At 44.7% G+C, this 20123-nt stretch overlaps 1 protein-coding gene across 1 annotated transcript in view; it reads left to right on the top strand.

The window, feature by feature from the left end:
* The window catches only part of WDR49 (WD repeat domain 49), a 190659-nt gene that overhangs the window by 106421 nt on the left and 64115 nt on the right, over positions 1-20123 (top strand). The window contains exon 12 of the mRNA XM_040428182.1: positions 9654-9752. Within this exon, the coding sequence (XP_040284116.1) occupies positions 9654-9752 (99 nt within the window). The remainder of the gene's footprint in view (positions 1-9653; positions 9753-20123) is intronic.

Genomic DNA, 20123 nt, shown 5'->3' with positions numbered 1-20123 from the left:
TGCCTGGTCCTGTCAATAAGCAGCAGTTGCAGAGAGAGCAGAGCCTGTAGGAGTAACGCCTCTGTTGCTCCTAGAGGCTCATTTGCATATATTAAAACATAATTTTTCTTAGTAATGCGGGCACATATGAACATGGGACCAACACAGATGTCTTCAGCTGCCAAGTGCACATATAACAGATCAGCCAGTTTCATAGGTACAAATCTGCTGACAGATGCCCTTTAAGGTACTACCATCAGTTGGGGGGGGGGGGGGGGGGGCATTATGGAGATGTCAGTTTCCTTTTGAAGCATCTGGGAATTTTTAAACATTCATTAAAGAAATGTTCCAAAGCGGAATATTTCCTTTAAGCTTGCTACATATGTAAATTCATCATTCAACAAATTCATAGATACTACATGTGTAGCCTGGGGGCACTATGCAAAAATAAGGCCCTAAATTATTAATAGTGCAGCCCTCATGCTGAACCCTATGCTCTGTGGGTTTTCAATCTCCTACAGAGAATGTCAAAAGAAATGTGGTAACCTCTCAAACCTGATTCCAACCCATGGTCGCAGTTCAATTACAATTTCACGTATTATATTCCAGTTTAGAAAGTAAAAAAAAAAAAGTTCAATAATAAAATCTTTCTTGAAATCAGAAATGTGCATGCATCACTGCTATTCAGTGAAATTACAGCTTTTAGCTAATGAATTTATTTCTATTTGACAACAAGGTAAAAATATTCCCTGGCTCTTTCCAGCGCATAATTCCTTAAGAAATGAAAGCAATGAACTTCTGGAGACACAAAGAATATATTATTCGCCAACCAAGACAGTCGCTTCATTTATCTGTAGACTCTAAACAAATACAATAGCCCACAGAAAAAAAAATGCTGTAATGCGAAATATCAAATTGTTCATTATATGCCAAATTATGAACACAAGGAAGTTAGAACATTTCATGATGATGTGCCGATGTAGTCAAGCTGAGTTAATCAGTGTTGCACAGGTGGGTGTGACAGGCACAGCACTATGAAGTGCCTTTTGTGTTGTGGCATTAGAAGAATTTGATATCTCTAACTTTTTAGTCCAACCAGACTGTCTATTACTCTGCTTCAGTCTTGTTTCTTTTGAGCTAAATCTTCTAGCGCCGTTCTATGGAAACAGTAGACTTAAAGAGCACACCAAATGCTTAAACTAACTTCTTTATTAACTTCAACTTTTCTTCCATATAGAACACTGCCGCCTCCGCAGCAGATAGTCCATGTACAAACACGTGTTGCATAAAGTATCACAAAATGGCGGTATGCATAAAATGGTGGTTTAACTGTTCAATCTTGTCATCCAACATAAATAGTAGATATATTTCCCTCTTCAGTATCTGTACTTTCACTCTAAGTTATTTAAGCACTTTTTCTAATCACTCTGAGAGGCATATCTGAGGTTTAACCAATAGTTTGATTTAGTTTGATTTTCACCGTTTGCGCAGTTTGTGCGTAGTTTGGATGCAGTTTGTGCGCAGTTTGGTCGCAGTTTGGTGGAACTGTAAACAAACATATACAACTGGTCTCAGTATATAGTTCTGATCACAGTATTAAAAATATGAACATTATATAACCGTTCTAAATACCTATTTGGCCTCTTGTTCCCATAAAACACAGCTCTGACTGGAAATGTCTGTCCAGCTCCTCTTCTCTGGTTTATACTGACTCTAATCAGAAGATTCTGCAAGGGGATTTCCCACACATACTCAGTGTGAGGTTGGCTATGATTGGTTAAAACTCCCGGGCAGTAACAACAGTTTAACTCTATGCTTTCTGTTGTTAATTCTGCTGAGTCATTGAGCTTACCTTACATTCATTTAACTGAATCTTAAAGGCATTTTATATTTTCTGCTTCTGTGAACACAATACATAACTGTTATATGACATCCAGAGCATTAAGTCACTGTACATAACTCTCTTTCTGTCTCTAATATATAAACATAGGAACTGTATTAAATTTATTGGCAAGTCTAGCTATATAAACATGTAAGTCATATTAGCAACCTAGGACAGGTCTTAGTTGGCCAGCTACAGTGGGTTTGAATACACATCACAACATGTTATCTATGAATTCCAATAGGACTGCATGTAAACCTTCTGAAGTATCTTAGAGACACTCCACTCTTTGATGCCCAATGTCATGTACCACCTACCACACTTACCTTTGCTCTGATATGGTGTAGGAACATGCTAGCAAAAATCTTGCCAGGCTTTAACTCTCAACACAACCAATGGGTGGCCACATATGGACTCATAGTTCAGATTAGGGATGAGTGAACTTCATATTTTGAAGTTCGTGTTCGAGTATATGCTGAATTCCGTTATGAATTCCATCATGGAATTGCGTTATGGCATTGGTCTGTGATAACGAAATCCATAACGCAATTCAGCATATACCTTAACCCGAACAAGAAGTCGAACTTCAAAATATAAAGTTCACTCATCCGTAGTTCAGATATCTCATGACACAATAACTGTCACTTAATCAGTTTTAAAAATCTTGTTATCTAATGACACACATATCAGGTCGTGTTTAGCAAAGAAGAGTGGTAAAGAAGGACACAACTGTATCTTTTTCCAACTAATATTGCATTTAGTTTTATAATCATGAATATCATATATTTATTCACCAGCACTGGAATTGAAGCCTTCCTCTACTGAATATCACTTGTGCCATTAAATTCTTGATATATAAACTTATCTACTATTAAAAGTCATCAGGATGTTTATTGGACTATTACATGTGTCCAACCCATTGGCACAACAACATTCTCTTTAATCTGCATCTCTCTGTCTACCCTATCAACATTGTGGTGCAGTTCTCCAGCATCACAATGCACACACCCATATCAGCATCAGGCTCTTCCTTGGCCATCGCTGACACTGGAACTTCCAGTGCACTTACAAAGATAAAACAATGTATTTTATGTTTCAATGATGTTTATTAAAGTTTTTCACAATAATAAGGTACATAGTACATTGTGCATAAAATAAAGGACATAACGTCCAGTCAAGTAGGCATAAACAAATAATACAAAGAACAAAAAGACATAGAATAAATTAATCAAAAATAAGGAAAATATCAAGTAGTCAGGGGTAGCAGTCATGCAGTTCAAAATTACGTGAGTTAAGTCTTAGATGGCGATCAGCAAAAAGCAGGCCCATATTTACCTCCATCCCTTAGTTGCATACGATATACACTGTAACCTATCAAAGTTCAGAGTAGAGCGAAAGATTGGCAGAGTGGGGAGAGGACGACCAAGGCTCCCAGACAGTCTCAAACAAGGGAAATGTATCAGAGCGGATAGCTGACATCCGTTCGTATTGGTAGATCCTATTAACTCTATCAATCACCGCTTGGTAGCTCAAAATTGAGGAACGCCACTGAGAAGCAATATGTATCCTAGTAGCAAGCAGGATGAATTGGGCTAACTTGAACCTAGCATTCGTTAGTTTAGATGGCTTGTCTCCAAGCAGAAATACCGGGGGTGTAAGGCGGAGGGTGTGCTCCAACAAGGATGAGAGCAGATCACAAATGCGACTCCATAACCTGGAAACCATGGGACACGTCCACCACGTGTGGAACATCGTGCCCTCCTCCCCACAACCCCGGAAGCAAGTAGAGGGGACTTCTGGGTAGAAGTGGTGCAATTTGGTAGGAACCAAATATGTCCGGTGGAGAATCTTAATAGAGGTCTCTGCCAGGGTAGTTTGCCACGACCCTTTAGAGAGTGTCTGGGAACGTTGGTGCCACCTAGATACACTGAATTCCTCTAACAGATCAGCCTCCCATTCCAACATATAACGAAGCTTAGAATCCTCTGGAGGTGTAGTGAGAGCCGAGTAAATCCAGGACAATAAACCCTGCTTATGTAGAGAGAAGGACATTAGCCTTTCAAAAGGTGTATAATCAATATTATGTGAGCCATTCTTTAGGGAGTGAAGGAAGGAGAATACTCTCCGGACATTGAATTGCTCACGAACTGGAGGGGTGAATTTCTCAAGGAAATCAGACATAGTTAAGACTTTACCCCATACTAGGAAATCCCGGAGGGAGCACAATTTTTTTTCGACCCACCATGAGAAAGCCCCAGATTGGAGTCCAGGGGAGAAAGCCGGATTACCCCAAAGATATTCTAAGGGGGACGGTTTAGATTGGAGGGAGCGCTTGAACCTAATGGATCTCCATAGGAGCAAAGCGTAATATGAGAGTTGGGATTTGGTACGGAGTGAGGAGGGTAATGAGGAGGTGGTCCAAATAAGGGCTCTCCAGGAGAACGGCCCCAGCAGCGATTGTTCAAGGGAAACCCACATAGGCTGAGCCTGTGTAGGGAGATGAGTCAGAAATAGTTGAGCTAATCTGGCAGCCCTGTAATACTGAGCTAAGTCTGGCACTGAAAGGCCACCACAAGCCTTATGACGACACATAACAAGCTTAGAAATACGAGCTCGTTTATGGGCCCAAATAAATTTAAGGATGTCCGCCTGGAGAGCCCCCAGGTCTGACGCTGGGACTGGGATCGGTAGGGTGCGGAATAGGTATAATAGCCATGGAAGGACCACCATTCTTACTATATGGATCTTACCCACCCAGGAAACTGGAAGAGATTCCCATGACTGCAGGTCCCTCCGTATTTGAGTGAACATGGGAAGATAATTATATTTATACAGGGTGTTAAGTGTTTTGGTCAGCGATATGCCCAAATATGGAAGGAAGTGCATGTTGTGTTGAAATGGAAACTCGCTCCGAAGAATCTCGGAAACCTGAGAGGTGACATTACCCAACAAAAGCTCCGACTTAGATTGATTAAATAGTAGGCCTGATGCATCTGAGAAAATTTTTAGTAGGGACAAAAGGGAGGGAAATGAAATGATAGGATTGGTGACTGTTAACACAAGGTCGTCAGCAAAAAGGCTCAATTTATATTCCACACCCCCAACCGAGATTCCTGTTATGTCTGGGTGGGATCTAATTTTTAACGCTAATGGTTCCATGGCTAGTGCAAAAATGGCTGGGGAGAGGGGGCAACCTTGGCGCGTTCCTCTAAAAATTGGTATAGATGACGGATGTGAGGAAGGTAATTTGAGGCTAGCCTGAGGCGAAGAGTACAAAGCTTGAATAGCGGAGAGAAAAGGGCCTCTAATGTTAAAGTGGGAGAGAGTCCGCCAAAGATAGGTCCAGGAGACTGTATCAAAGGCCTTCTCTATATCCAGCGCTAGTAAAGCTACTGGAGTTGAAGTCCTGTTCGCCTCATGAACTAACCCCAAGACCTTCCGTATATTATCTGGGACTTCCCTGCTGGGGATGAAACCCACCAGATCTTTGTGTATCAGGCTAGGGAGAATTCTATTAAGTCTACGCGCTAAGATGGAGGTGAACAACTTGTTGTCTATATTCAAAAGTGAAATGGGTCTATAGTTGGAGGGTAAAAGAGGGTCTTTATGAGGTTTGGGGATCACAGTAATTTTGGCTGCTAAGAATTCGGGTGGGGGTGTGGAGCCTTGCAATAAATGGTTACAGTATTTAGTAATGAAGGGGATTAACTGGTCTGCAAATTTTTTAAAGTAAAGAGCTGTATAGCCATCTGGACCGGGGGCTTTTCCCAGTTTCAGGGCCTTAATTGTGTAAGTCACCTCCTCAGGTGTGATGGGGCTATTGAGTTCTACTAGTGCTGCAGATGAGACCTTTGGGAGGGAAGCAGAGGAAAGGAAGTCATCTGCCTTAATGTTGGGGTCACCTTTTTGTTCCGAGTATAGTTGTTTATAGAAGGATTGAAAGGTGTCATATATGACGTCTGGGTGGGAGGTAGTTCTACCAGACCGTGTACGGATTTGATAGACTTGGTTAAGTCTCTGTGTGGCTTTGAGTTGGCGCGCCAACATCTTATCCGGTTTATTGGCATATTTGTAATAGTAGGAGGACGTCCAGCGGAGTGCTTTTTCAGTATTATTTGAAAGTAGGGCATTCAGTTGAGTTTTAGTGTCTTTTATTTCCTTCAATAGGTAAAGGGTTGGTGTTTGTTGATGGGCTCTCACCAGTTTAGCCAATTTAGACTCTAGTGCAACCTGAGCTGAGGATCTGTCCTTTTTGAGCCTTGAAGCTACCTGAATGAGTTTGCCCCGTATGAAAGCCTTGTGAGTCAGCCACAAATTCATAGGGTCGGCATCCGGAGTGTTGTTTAGTAAAAAGAACTGTTTAAGCTCGTCTAATATCGCATTAAACACAACCGGTCGAGTCAGTAATGACTCATTCAGGCGCCAAGTAAAAGGGACACTAGAATTGTTGACTAAAGCAAATTCAGCTATAACCATGTCATGGTCTGACAAGGAGGACACAACATGTCTGGAGTAGGTTAGTGAGGAGAGGTAGGAGGTGGAGGCTAGGATTAAATCAATCCGGGTGTATAGTTGGTGAGAAGGAGAATAATATGTATATCCCCTTTGGGGGCCATTGTGCTCCCTCCAGGTATCCGCCAAGGACAGGGATTCCATCACATGCTTAACTTTAACATTATGGGATGCAGGGCGCATTTGAGCCGGGAGGGTGGAGAGATCAAGGACAGGGTTGAGTACAAAATGAAAGTCACCACAATAACTTGTGATAGGTGAGAGGTGCAATAATGGAGTTCATTGAGACAAAAAAAGCAATAGGATCTTCAGTAGGCGCATACACGTTTACAATACACAGAGTTTCTTCCTTGTAGGTGCCTAGAAGGATTACGTATCTCCCATTAGGATCTATTATAGAGCGTAGTAGTGTAAAAGGAAAGGAGTTACGCAATAAAATGATAGCTCCTCTACTTTTAGAAACATAGGTAGACGAATAGAAACGTGTGTATTGCGGATGGAAATATTTGGGATGAGAGGTGGGCGTGAAGTGGGACTCCTGAAGGCAGATCACATCGGGCGTATGTTTGGTATATGTAGAAAAAGCAGACTTACGTTTTCTGGGGGAGTTAAATCCCCTTACGTTGTGTGATAGTATCTTACACATGACCAGAAAGTAAGGAATATGCAGGAAAAGCAAAGTGAACCCGTGCGATCCGCCTCAGGAGCGCTACCTCCAGCCGTCGCCCATATATGAAAACAACACGAGCATTTCCCCTGACAAAAACAAGAAAAGAAATAAAAGAAAAAGAGAAAAAAAGAATAGGGAATAAAAAATTGAGAACAAATAAAACAATATATAACTAAGCCTAAATAGGCCTGAGAAAAATAGGTGGGTGCAGTAGAGCAGGGTGAGGACTCTAACGGAGTCTCCCAATCCTGCCCTGAGAACCCAAACATGGGGGCAAACATGACAGTCCTTCACGCCGAATCCCTAGAAGATGATAAGCTTCGGGAGAATAGCAGTTATTAATAGAAGGACTACATAATGAAGGCTAGTGTCCTGTAATACTGACAAAGGGAATAGGGGTATGAAACAGAACCAAAAGGTAGGATAACAACGTTCCTAAATGCCATGACAGGCCAGAAGATCAGGAGCAGAAGTCCCGGACTTAATTAGTAGGTGATGAAGTCGGCCTCCGCGAAGTCGAGAGCACCGTCGTCCAGACTCTGGCTGGCCATTGCGGTTCTGGAGCGGCTTCTGGAGCTGGATCTTGGTCACAAGGAACTCCTGCTTTCCGAAGGATCTCGATTCCCTCTCTGGGTGAGTGTATAACATGATCCCGAGAGTTAAGACGGAAAGAGAGGGAAAAAGGGAATCCCCATTTGTACCGCACCTGGGCGTTTTGTAGAGCCGAAGTCACCGGCTTCATGTCCCTGCGTCTGCGGAGGGTGGAAGGAGCCAGGTCGGCATATAGGTGCACTGTGGAGGGGAGACCAGGGAGTTCAGTGAGGTTACGGGCTGCTGCAAGAATTTGATCCCGTGTGCCCGGATGATGAAATTTGAGAATAACATCTCTCGGTAAGGCATCTGAGCGTGGTCTCCCTAGGGCTCTATGAACCCTATCCATCAGGAGTTTCGCTGGTTCAGCTTGTGGCAGCAAGGCCTGGAACAATGCTGACAAAGTGGCCGAGAGGTCAGTGAAAATTTCAGGCAGGCCTTTGATCCGGAGGTTACCCCTCCTGGTTCTATTTTCTAGGTCTTCTAGTTTGAGCTCCATCGCTGCAATCTGTGCCGCCTGAGATAGAATATCCGCCTTATCTGAGTGCAGGGCGTCCGATAGATCATCGGTGCGTGTCTCCAAGTCAGAGACCCGGGTGCCCAGGTCATGGATCTGGCGGGAAAACTCGTCCACCGCTTGGGACAGTTCTGAGCGGAATAGGGAGGCTATATTTTTATAAAGTTCAGCCTGACCTGGATCTTGAATATCCGGTGACAGCGAGGTATTGCTGGCTTCAGAGGACGCTGGGCTCCGGGATGCAGGGGCCTGGTCCGCCATATTGCTGCGGCTTAAGTTTCTGAACAGCTCCGGTAGGGACTGTGAAGGCACGGGTGTTCCCGTCGACTTTGTCTTCCCTTTGTTGCGGGTCATCATAGGAGTCCCTTGCATGTAGGTTCAAGCCCGTGGAGCTGAATAAACAGCGCTAAATGAGGGAAAAGTTCGGCGCGAGGAGCGGAGCTCAGGGGAACACGTCTGCCATGCGAGCCTCGCGCATGCGCCACCTAAAACAATGTATTTTAAATGGAACTTGACATCTCCATAATGCTCCCCTCAACCACCCGCAGTAACTTAAAGCTCAAGTTATCTTGTCTCCAATACTGACTTTTCTTGTTGGATCGGATGGGCAAATTCACAGCAATGGGACTTGAATCTATGAATTCCAATAGGACTGCAGGTAAACCTTATGAAGTATCTTAGAGACACTCCACTCTGTGATGCCCAATGTCACGTACCACCTACCACACTTACCTTTGCAACTTATGAAGATAATAGAACAGGCGGCACTCACCAGAGTTGAAATGGCGAAACGGCCGTCGCTTCTGACTCCAGCTGTGTTCAACCGCACCATATGCTCCAGCCCGAAGTGTCTTTCTTTTTAACTTTTATACGAATAAAGAATCATCTATCAACGCTGGTGAGTGCCGCCTGTTCTATTATCTTCATAAGTTGCTTATTTACACTATTGAGGCTGTGCACCACCGACGTGTTAAAGGGACAGGTGCTGGGGACCGGTTAATTACTACTATATTTGTGACGTCTGGCAGTGCCGCTTATCTCTCTGTTTCTCTTATCCCTACACACTTACCTTTGCTCTGATATGGTTAAGAACTCGTGAAGCCAATTCAATACAATGTAGTGACATGCTAGCAAAACCCTTGCCAGGCTTTAACTCACAAAACAACCAATGGGTGGCCACACATGGGCTCATAGTTAAGATATCTCATGACACAATATCACAAAATCAGTTTGGAAAATCTGGTTATCTAATGACACACATATCAGGTCGTGTCCAGCAAAAAAGAGAGGTAAAGCAGGAAACATCTGTATCTTTTTTCAGCTGATATTGCATTTAGTTTTACATTCAGATTAGAATATCATTCATTTATTCACCAGCACTGGAATTGAAGCCTTCCTCTACCGAATATCACTTGTGCCATTAAATTCTTGATATATAAACGTATCTACTATTAAAAGTCATTGGGATGTTTATTGGACTATTATATTGTTTTCACAACCAGGTAGCTATGATGGAGAGATGGTTGTTTGGAACAACAATACAGAAAATGCTTCCAGAAAACTTCATCCAGATCATGCTAAAGCACTGAGGTCAAAATCAGGTAAAAACCTTATAAGATATTTGAGCGAAAACATGAAATCCATAAATAAACCAGAATAAAGTTTAGAAGATGATGCAGTGGATGCTGGTGGATTATTATATTTCTGGATTATAACTCCAGACAAAGAATGAAAGTCTAGTTTAAGGTTCCATCTCTAATCCACAAAAATCTATGGACTCTTAAAATGCTGAGGTTTTGAGAATTTGTTAATTCATGGTTGAGGCATCTCCATCTGCTTAAGTAATGGTTCCTCTTTCCTATACAGTCAGGTCCATAAATATTGGGACATTGACACAATTCTAACATTTTTGGCTCTATACACCACCACAATGGATTTGAAATAAAACAAACAATATGTGCTTTAACTGCAGACTGTCAGCTTTAATTTGAGGGTATTTACATCCAAATCAGGTGAACGGTGTAGGAATTACAACAGTTTGCATATGTGCCTCCCTGTTATGTGATTGCTGAGAAACGAACATTTTCTGTGCCAGCTACTCCATGCAACCAGGACCTCAAAGTGCACAGACAATGTCAGGTGCACTATCCCACCATTACAATATAACAAACAAATATGGATTACATTTATAGCATATGTGCAAGGCAATAAACAACACATAATAAACCAGACTCTTGAAACTGAACATACATTTTACTTTCGGGGGGTACATAATCTTTTGCCCTCGTACAAATTCTCCCGGTCTGCCTATTCTTGGTCATGACAACTTCACTGTTGAAATCAAGTTGCTGGTTAACCTTACCAATTTAATTTGAGACCAATGTTGTAAATGATTCCGATTTTTTTGCATGAATTTGAAAATGTATTCTACATGTCAACTTCTAATTTCATCCTAAATTATGCTGTAATTTTACACATGATATATCATAAATAAGTGGCTGTCTCCAAAGTCAGCATCAAAAGTGATTGTCTTTAGCTGGATCTTTGCGGTCCATTATTGTGACAGAACTTGTGCCCACCAGAGAATCCTTGAATATTCTGGTCAGCTAGTCCATCTCTGTTGGAATGTATTTCTGGTTGACTAACATGGTTGACTTTTAAAGAGCTTTGAATTAGCAAATGAGCAAATCACTCTAAATTTGATTTGGGTTAGCTTCGCCTGAATTGGCTCACCAATTCGAAGATATGAAAGAAAACACAAAAAGGAAACCAAAACTAATCCATGGCGAGCAAGAATTAAAGTGCTTGGGTGCTCGAATAGAACATTTTGGGATGCTCGGGTGCTCTACAGAGCACCTGAGCACAATGGAAGTCAATGGCAGAACCCGAGCATTAAACCAGGCACCCCCTGCTCTGAAGAGGGGAGGGTGTCTGGTTCACAGGAAAAGGTCAGAAATTGATGGAAACACCACTGAAATGGTTCGGGAAAAGCATGGGGAGGATGTCTGGATGCATCTTGGACTCCCAGGTCGCTGCTGGAAACGATGTTGTCCGAGTAGTACGCCACTTTTACAGACTGACAACAATAATACACATAAAAGTGAAGATAAAATCGATTTTAGAGGAAAAATTGTTAGGAAACATTCTTTCCTATATACAGTTGTGTTCAAAATTATTCAACCCCCAATGCTGTAAAGGGTTTTAGGGAATTTAGTGTACATTTGTAATTGTGTTCAGAATGAAATCTTACAAGGACTTTTTAAAGAACCAAATGCAACTAAAATGACATCAATTGTTTTTGTAATACAGTATTAAATGTTTTTTTTGTGATTTCTTCATTGACACAATTATTCAACCCCTTAAAGACTACCACTCTTAAGAACAGAGGTTCATTCAAGTGTTTTCGATCAGGTATTGAAAACACCTGTGGATGTCAAGGAGCCGCAATCAAGCATAATAAGCACCAATTAGGCAGATTTAAAAGGACTGTGATACTCAGCTCCCTCTAGACATTTACTGGTGTGTTTACAAACATGGTGAAGTCAAGAGAATGGTCCAGGAAGACAAGAGAAGAGGTGATTTCTCTTCACAGGAAGGGCAATGGCTATAAGAAGATTGCAAAGATGTTAAACATACCAAGAGACACCATAGGAAGCATCATTCACAAATTCAAGGCAAAGGGCACTGTTGAAACGCTACCTGGTCGTGGCAGAAAGAAGATGCAGACTTCAACTGCTGTGTGCTACCTGAAGCGCAAAGTGGAGAAAAGTCCCCGTGTGACTGCTGGGGAACTGAAAAAAGATTTGTCAGATGTGGGTACTGAAGTTTCAGCTAAGACAATAAGGCGCACACTGCGTAATGAAGGCCTCCATGACAGAACTCCCAGGCGCACCCCCTTGTTGTCTCCAAAGAATAAGAAGAGTCGACTGCAGTATGCCAAAAGTCATGTGGACAAACCACAAAAGTGTTCTGTGGACTGATGAAACAAAATTAGAATTGTTTGGGCCCATGGATCAACGCTATGTTTGGAGGAGGAAGAACAAAGCCTATGAAGAAAAGAACACCTTGCCTACTGTGAAGCATGGTGGGGGGGGGGGGGGGCAATCATGCTTTGGGGCTGTTTTGCTTCTACAGGTACAGGGAAGCTTCAGCGTGTGCAAGGTACCATGAATTCTCTTCAGTACCAGGAGATATTGGATGAAAATGTGATGCAGTCCGTCACAAACCTGAGGCTTGGGAGACGTTGGACCTTTCAACAGGACAATGATCCCAAGCATACCTCCAAGTCCACTAGAGCATAGTTGCAGATTAAAGGCTGGAACATTTTTAAGTGGCCATCGCAGTCACCAGACTTAAATCCGATTGAGAACCTCTGGTGGGACTTAAAGAAAGCAGTTGCAGCGCGCAAGCCTAAGAATGTGACTGAACTGGAGGCTTTTGCCCATGAAGAATGGGCGAAGATACCCGTAGATCGCTGCAAGACACTTGTGTCAAGCTATGCTTCACGTTTAAAAGCTGTTATAACTGGAAAAGGATGTTGTACTAAGTACTAAGATTGAATGTCACTTGGGGGTTGAATAAAACTGATAATAATGTGAGCACAGAAAATACATTTGTGGTTATTTCATTATAAATGTTATGTTATATTTGTCTGACTTACAAGTGCCTCTTTGATTTAATTGTAAACAAGAAGACTGAAATGATCAAAATCAATGTCAAACTGGCCAAAAAACTCAATTTCAGTGGGGGTTGAATAATTTTGAACACAACTGTATTTACTTGTATATAAATTGCAAGTGCTGCCAAAAATTACAAGGAAGAGGCACTCCAATACAACCTGTATATCACATAAAGGTGGGCCTCATTCACATTGTGGTACAATTGTTCCGGTAGTGGGACTTATACACTCATAAAGCCTATGCAAGTGAAAGGGCTGGCAAAAATTACAAGGATCCGGCACTTGAATACACCTACACATAAAGGAGGGCATCATACTCACCCTTGAAAAATTATGATTTATGGCCTGCTGGTGACCCTCAAAAACATTAGGAGCAAGGGCCTGCTGGTGACCCTCTAAAACATTAGGTGCGAGGGTCTGCTGCTGAGCTGACCCTCTAAAAAATTAAGGGTGAGGGCCTGCTGCTGATCTGACCATCTAAAACATTAGGGGTGAGGGTCTACTGCTGAGCTGACCTCTAAAACATTAGGGTCGAGGGCCTGCTGCTGATCTGACCATCTAAAACATTAGGGGTAAGGGCCTGCTGCTGAGCTGACCCTCTAAAACATTAGGGGCGAGGGCCTGCTGCTGATCTGACCATCTAAAACATTAGGGACGAGGGCCTGCTGCTGATTTGACCATCTAAAACATTATGGGTGAGGGCCTGCTTGTGACCCTCTAAAACATTAGGGGTGAGGATCCGCTGCTGAGCTGAAACATTAGGGGCGAGGGCCTGCTGCTGATCTGACCATCTAAAACATTAGGGGCAAGGGCCTGCTGCTGATCTGACCATCTAAAACATTAGGGGCTGGGGCCTGCTGTTGACCCTCTAAAACATTAGGGGTGAGGGTCTGCTGCTGAGCTGACCCTCTAAAACATTAGGGGCAAGGACCTGCTGCTGAGCTGACCCTCTAAAACATTAGGGACGAGTGCCTGCTTCTGATCTGACAATCTAAAACATTAGAGGTGAGGGTCTGCTACTGAGCTGACCCTTTAAAACATTAGGGGCGAGTGCCTGCTGCTGAGCTGACCATCTAAAACATTAGGGGTGAGGGTCTGCTGCTGAGCTGACCCTTTAAAACATTAGGGGCGAGTGCCTGCTGCTGAGCTGACCATCTAAAACATTAGGGGCGAGGGCCTGCTGCTGATATGACCATTTAAAACATTAGGGGTGAGGGTCTGTTGCTAAGCTGACCCTCTAAAACATTAAGGATGAGGGCCTGCTGCTGATCTAACCATCTAAAACATTAGGGGCAAGGGCCTGCTGCTGAGCTGACACTCTAAGACATTAGGGGTGAGGGTCTGCTGCTGAGCTGACCCTCTATAACATTAGGGACGAGGGCCTGCTGCTGATCTGACCATCTAAAACATTAGGGGCCAGGGCTTGCTGCTGAGCTGACCCTCTAAAACATTAGGGGCGAGTGCCTGCTGCTGATCTGACCATCTAAAACATTAGGGGCGAGGGCCTGCTGCTGAGCTGACCCTCTAAAACATTAGGGGCGAGGGCCTGCTGCTGAGCTGACCCTCTAAAACATTAGGGGCGAGGGCCTGCTGCTGAGCTGACCCTCTAAAACATTAGGGGCAAGGGCCTGCTGCTGAGCTGACCCTCTAAAACATTAGGGTCGAGTGCCTGCTTCTGATCTGACAATCTAAAACATTAGGGGTGAGGGTCTGCTGCTGAGTTGACCCTTTAAAACATTGGGGCGAGTGCCTGCTGCTGATCTGACCCTCCAAAACATTTGGGGCGAGGGCCTGCTGCTGATCTGACCATCTTAAATATTATGGGCGAGGGCCCGCTGGTGACCCTCTAAAACATTAGGGGTCAGGGTCTGCTGCTGAGCTGACCCTCTAATACATTATGGGTGAGGGTATGCTGCTGAGCTGACCCTCTAAAGCATTAGGGGTGAGGGTCTGCTGCTGATCTGACCATCTAAAAAAGGAGCGAGGGCAGCCTAATAAGCATGTTGATATGATGGAAGAGGAGGACAAGAAAAGGAAGATTGAACCATATACCCTTTTGTGTGGTGGAAGAGGTGCATAGGAATACAGTGTATTTAATACATCATAAATGCCACATTTAAAGTGCCTTTATATTCAGCCGCTTTCCTCTGGTGGAATAGAGAAGTCAGGGGCAATCCAGGCCTTGTTCAATTTGATAAGAGTCAACCTGTCAGCGTTTTCAGTTGACAGTCGGATGCGCTTATCAGTTATTATGCCCCCAGCAGCACTAAATACCCGCTCTGACAAAACGCTGGCTAGCTTGGGCACCCAATAGTTGTAAGGCACAGTGGGATCACTGAGGACGCTGAAACAGTCTGCTACGTACTCCTTCACCATGTTCCAAAACTTTTCCCTCCTTGTGACACTAGGCCGCGCATCAGGGTGAGGGTGCGGGCGGGGTGTCATGAAACTGTCCCAGGCCTTGGAGATTGTTGCCCTGCCTCTGCTGGAACTGCTGCGTGTTCCCCTCGTCTCCCCTTCTTGGTTGCCAAAGGAACTACGTACTCAGCTGGAAATTTTTGGAGCAATTTTTCTACAAGGATCTTCTGGTATTGCACCATTTTGCTAGTCCTCTCCACCACAGGAATGAGAGGTGAGAAGTTCTCTTTGTAGCGGGGGTCGAGAAGGGTGAACAACCAGTAATCGGTGTTGGCCAAAATGCGTTTAACTCGAGGGTCACGAGAAAGGCAGCATAACATAAAGTCAGCCATGTGTGCCAGTCCCAACAGACAAGACTTCGCTGTCCTCATCAGAAGGATGACTCTCATTCTCCTCATCCTCTTCCTCTTCCTCCTCTTCGGCCCATTCACGCTGAACAGATAGAATAAACCTGCTATGAGTTTTACCCTCTGTAGCGGAGGCAACCGTCTCCTCCTCCTCATCATCATTATCCAATTTGCACTGAGAAGACGAACTGAAGGTGGTCTGGCTATCACCCTGTGTACTGTCTTCTCCCATTTCCACCTCTTCTACATGCAAAGTGTCCGGCTTCATTGTGAGCAGCGAGCATTTCAGTAGACACAGAAGTGGGATGGTTACGCTGATAATAGCGGCATCGCCGCTCACCATCTGTGTTGATACCTCAAAGTTGCGTAAAACCTCACAGAGGTCAAACATCCATGCCAACTCGTCGCTTGTGAAGAGCAGAAGATGACTGGAAAGGCGATGACCGTGTTGCAGCTGGTATACTGCCCTCTGCTGCTCACAAAGCCTGGCCAACATGTGAAACGTGGAGTTCCAGCGCGTGTTCACGTCGCACAACAGTCGGTGAGCTGGCAATTGCAAGCGCTGCAGCAGCGTTGCCAGACCAGCGGCAGCTGTAGATGACATTCAGAAATGGGCACACATGCGGCACACCTTCACCAGTAGCTCAGGCAAATTGGGGTAGGTTTTGAGAATCTGCTGAACCACTAAGTTGAACACGTGGGTTTGGCATGGTATGTGTGTGAGCTTGCAGAGCTCCAAAGCCACCACAAAATTACTGCCATTATCAGACACAACAATGCCTAGTTGTAGGTTGAGTGGCGAGAGCCACAACTCAGTCTGGTCCCTTATACCCTGCCACAGCTCTGCGGCGGTATGCTGTTTATCACCCAAGCAAATTAGTTTCAGCGTGGCCTGTTGCCGCTTCCTCACTGCTGTGCTACACTGCTTCCAGCTACTGACTGATGGCTGACTGGTGCTGTAAGATGAGAATTCAGAGGTGGAAGTGGAGGAGGAGGTGGAGGAGGGGGGGTTGCAGCCACTAATGTAGGTGGTGGCAGAAATCCAGATGGAAGTAGGGCCCGCATTACTTGGCGTTGGTAGCACCTGTGCCATCCCAGGGTACGACTCTCTCCTGGCCTCCACAACGTTCACCCAGTGTGCCTTCAGGGAAATTTTGCGTCCCTGGCCAAAAGTACTTGTCCATCTGTCAGTCGTTACAAATAACTGCGTTGGTCAGGGCATGGGTGATGTTACAGGACACATCCTGATGTAAGACGGGGATGGCACACCGGTAAAAATAGTGGCGGCTGGGGACTGAGTAACGAGAGACGGCCACCGCCATCAGGCTACAGAAAGCCTCTGTGTCCACAAGCCTAAATGGCAACATTTCCAGGGCCAGCAATTTGGAAAGGTGCTGTGGGTGGGTGGCTGGGTATTTGCACTTTCGTTCAAAGGCCTGGGGTATGGACAGCTGTACGCTGCGCTAGGACACAGAAGTGGATGTGCTAGATAATGGTGCTTGTGAAGGTCCAGGTGCAGAGCGGGATGCATCCAAGCCTGCATCTTGGACAGAAGATTGGCCAGCATGTAACACAGGGGAAGAGAAGGCAGTGGTGTGACCCGCAGACACTGAGACACTGATAGTGGACCCAGGCATTCGGCCCACCTATAAGGGTGCTTTGATGCCTTGTGGCTGATCATGCTGGTGGTGGTGAGGTTGCTAGTGTTCACGCCCCTGCTCATTTTGGTACGGCACAGGTTGCAAATGACAATTCTTTTATCGTCCTCACTTTCCTCAAAAAAGCACCAGACTGCTGAACACCTACCCCTTGGCAAGGGAGATTGCCGCAAGGGGGTGCTCTGGGGTGCTCTGGGGAACAGTTGTGGGCCTGTTTGGTTTGGCCCACCTTTTCCAGCCTGTTGCGGTGCTGCGGATCCCTCCCCCTCTGTACTGCTGTCCTCGCTCGACTTGCCACCTTCCCAGGTTGGGTCAGTGATTTCATCGTCCACCACCTCCTCTTCCACTTCCTCACTCTGGTCATCCTCCTGACTTGTTGACCTAACAAGAACCTCACTGACTACTGTGTCTCATCCTCATCATGATCCTCTTGAGACACTAATTGCGGTTGACTTATTGGAAACTGTCTCTCATCATCATCATCCACCTTGTGAAACACTAATTGCCGCTCACCACGTCATCTTTTTCTGACTGTGGATGCTTAAGAGTTTGGAAATCAGTGCACAAGATCTCCTCATGTCCCTCTTCAAGCAGGCTTGGCGAGAGGGCCGAATCAAGGAATGGAGATGAAAAGAGCTCCTCAGAATATCTGAGTGTGGGATTACTTGTTTACCTAGACTCTCCATAGTGGGAGAAAGGAGGATCAGGGCGAGGATTCTGTGGACCAGACTCTTGGCTACTGAGACTGGACTTTGTGGAAGACAGGGTGGTGCTTAACTGACTGGTGGCATTATCTGCTGCAATCCAACCGACCACCTGGTCGCACTGGTGTGACTTCGAGAGTGGTGTCCTGCGCCACCCTGCAAACTGGGATATGAAGCGAGGTATCATGGATGAGTGTGTTTCTTGTGCTCTGGCAACAGTTACAGTTTCACCGCGCCCAGGGCCATGGCCTCTGCGTGCACCATCAGCAGCACTGCCACTTCCCCATCCCTTACTGCTTGCCTTGAGCATATTAAATGGTATATATGCTTGCAAGTATGTCACATGTACAGTAGCGTAGGATTTGTAAGTGTATGCGCAAATAAATTAAACTGAATGTCACAGATATTTAGGATGCGCAAACGTTATACAGGAGATATGACACAGGTAATGTCGCTGTCACCAGCAGCGAAAAAATTAAGCTGAATGTTACAGATATTTAGGATGCGCAAACATTATACAGGAGATGTAGCGCAGGTAATGTCGCTGTCACCAGCAGCGAAAAAATGTAATGAATGTCACTGATATTTAGGATGTGCAAACATTATATAGGAGATGTAGCGCAGGTAATGCCACTGTCAACTGAAACTGACTATCACTGATATTTAGGATGAGCAAACGTTATACAGGAGATGTAGCGCAGGTAATGTAACTGTCACCAGGGGCGAAAAAATTTAACGTAATGTCACAGATATTTAAGATGCGCAAAAGTTATACAGGAGATGTAGCGCAGGTAATGTTGCTGTCAGCAGCGGCCAAACAATTGCGCTGAATGTCATAGATATTTAGGATGCGCAAATGTAACACAACAGATGTAGCAGAGATTGTGTCACTGTCAGTAGCGGCCAAACAATTGCACGCAATTTAGCACAGGTTGCGCTAATAATATATATTGCAGCCAGATAAAACAATAGTCCTTAAAAGGACTTTTGGGTCTCTAACACCTTTCAAGACTAAACCCTGCCTAAAAAGAAACCCAATTCCTGTCCCTACACTATCTGTCCCTTCTGCTGCAGCTCTCCCAGACTAAGACTGAGCCGAACCACATGTCATCGGGTGCTATATAGCAGCCAATCACTGTAATGCCAGTAACCAACATGGCTACGGCATTACAGTGAGTGCCAGTGCTACCCACCATGTTTATTGGCTGCGTAGCACCCAACAAACGTGCGGGGAGGAGACTCGAGCAATGCGCTCGAGCACACATGGTGTTTGGCCGAACACCGCGATGTGCCGAGCATCGCGATGCTCGAGTCAAAATGGTGTTCGGACGAGCATGCTTGCCCAACACTACTGAGCACATATAAGAGGAGGAGGGGGGTCAAAGCATAACTAAATTATTACCCTGTGCAATATTATAAGGTAACATAATACATCCTTAGGCCTCATGCACACGGCCGTTGCCCGACTGTGCTCGTATTGCGGCCCGCAAGAATTCACTTGAATGGGTCCGCAATCTGGAGCTGCAGTGCGGAACAGAGGCACGGAACCCCACAGAAGCACTACGGAGTGTTTCCTTGGTGTTTCTGTCCTTGCCTCCACAACTCAAAAAAATTGAACATGTTCTATTTTTTTACGGTGCGGACGGATCACGGAACCCATTCAAGTTGAATGGGTCTCGATCCGTCCTGGCCGCCGCACGGATGCTGCCGGTGCATTGGGGACCGCAAATTGCAGTCCCTAATGCATGGAATGGCCGCACAACGGCCGTTTGCATGAGGCCTTATGTGAAGATTAGGAGGAGGACAGCCATAGTTGCCAAAGTTTTAAAAATAAATCAACTGTGTCACCCTGGATTGTTGCAATTTTCTTCCATATCATCATTTTATCCATGCAGTGTATAACTTCTGGTACAGAAAGGGTATTGATTCGCCTTTTGGCTGCAATATGTATGTGTGCAGCGACTATCTTACTTTTTAAAGCATGTCTTATCAATTCTCTTACCAAAATTTGTCCACATCAAATCATCAAAAATTTAGATTTGGAATTTACAAAATTTGGATCGAATCTGATTTGTTTAGAATCAATTTGACCATCTCTACTTTCAACCATTGGCCTGACAACTACTAGTTTATAGTACCTCCATATGGATGCTGATTTAGACCTTTG

This window comes from Bufo bufo, chromosome 4 (assembly GCF_905171765.1).
Source record: "Bufo bufo chromosome 4, aBufBuf1.1, whole genome shotgun sequence".
NCBI lineage: Eukaryota > Metazoa > Chordata > Amphibia > Anura > Bufonidae > Bufo > Bufo bufo.
Note: the sequence above shows the minus strand (reverse complement) of the source record. Positions and strands in the feature narration are given on the sequence as shown.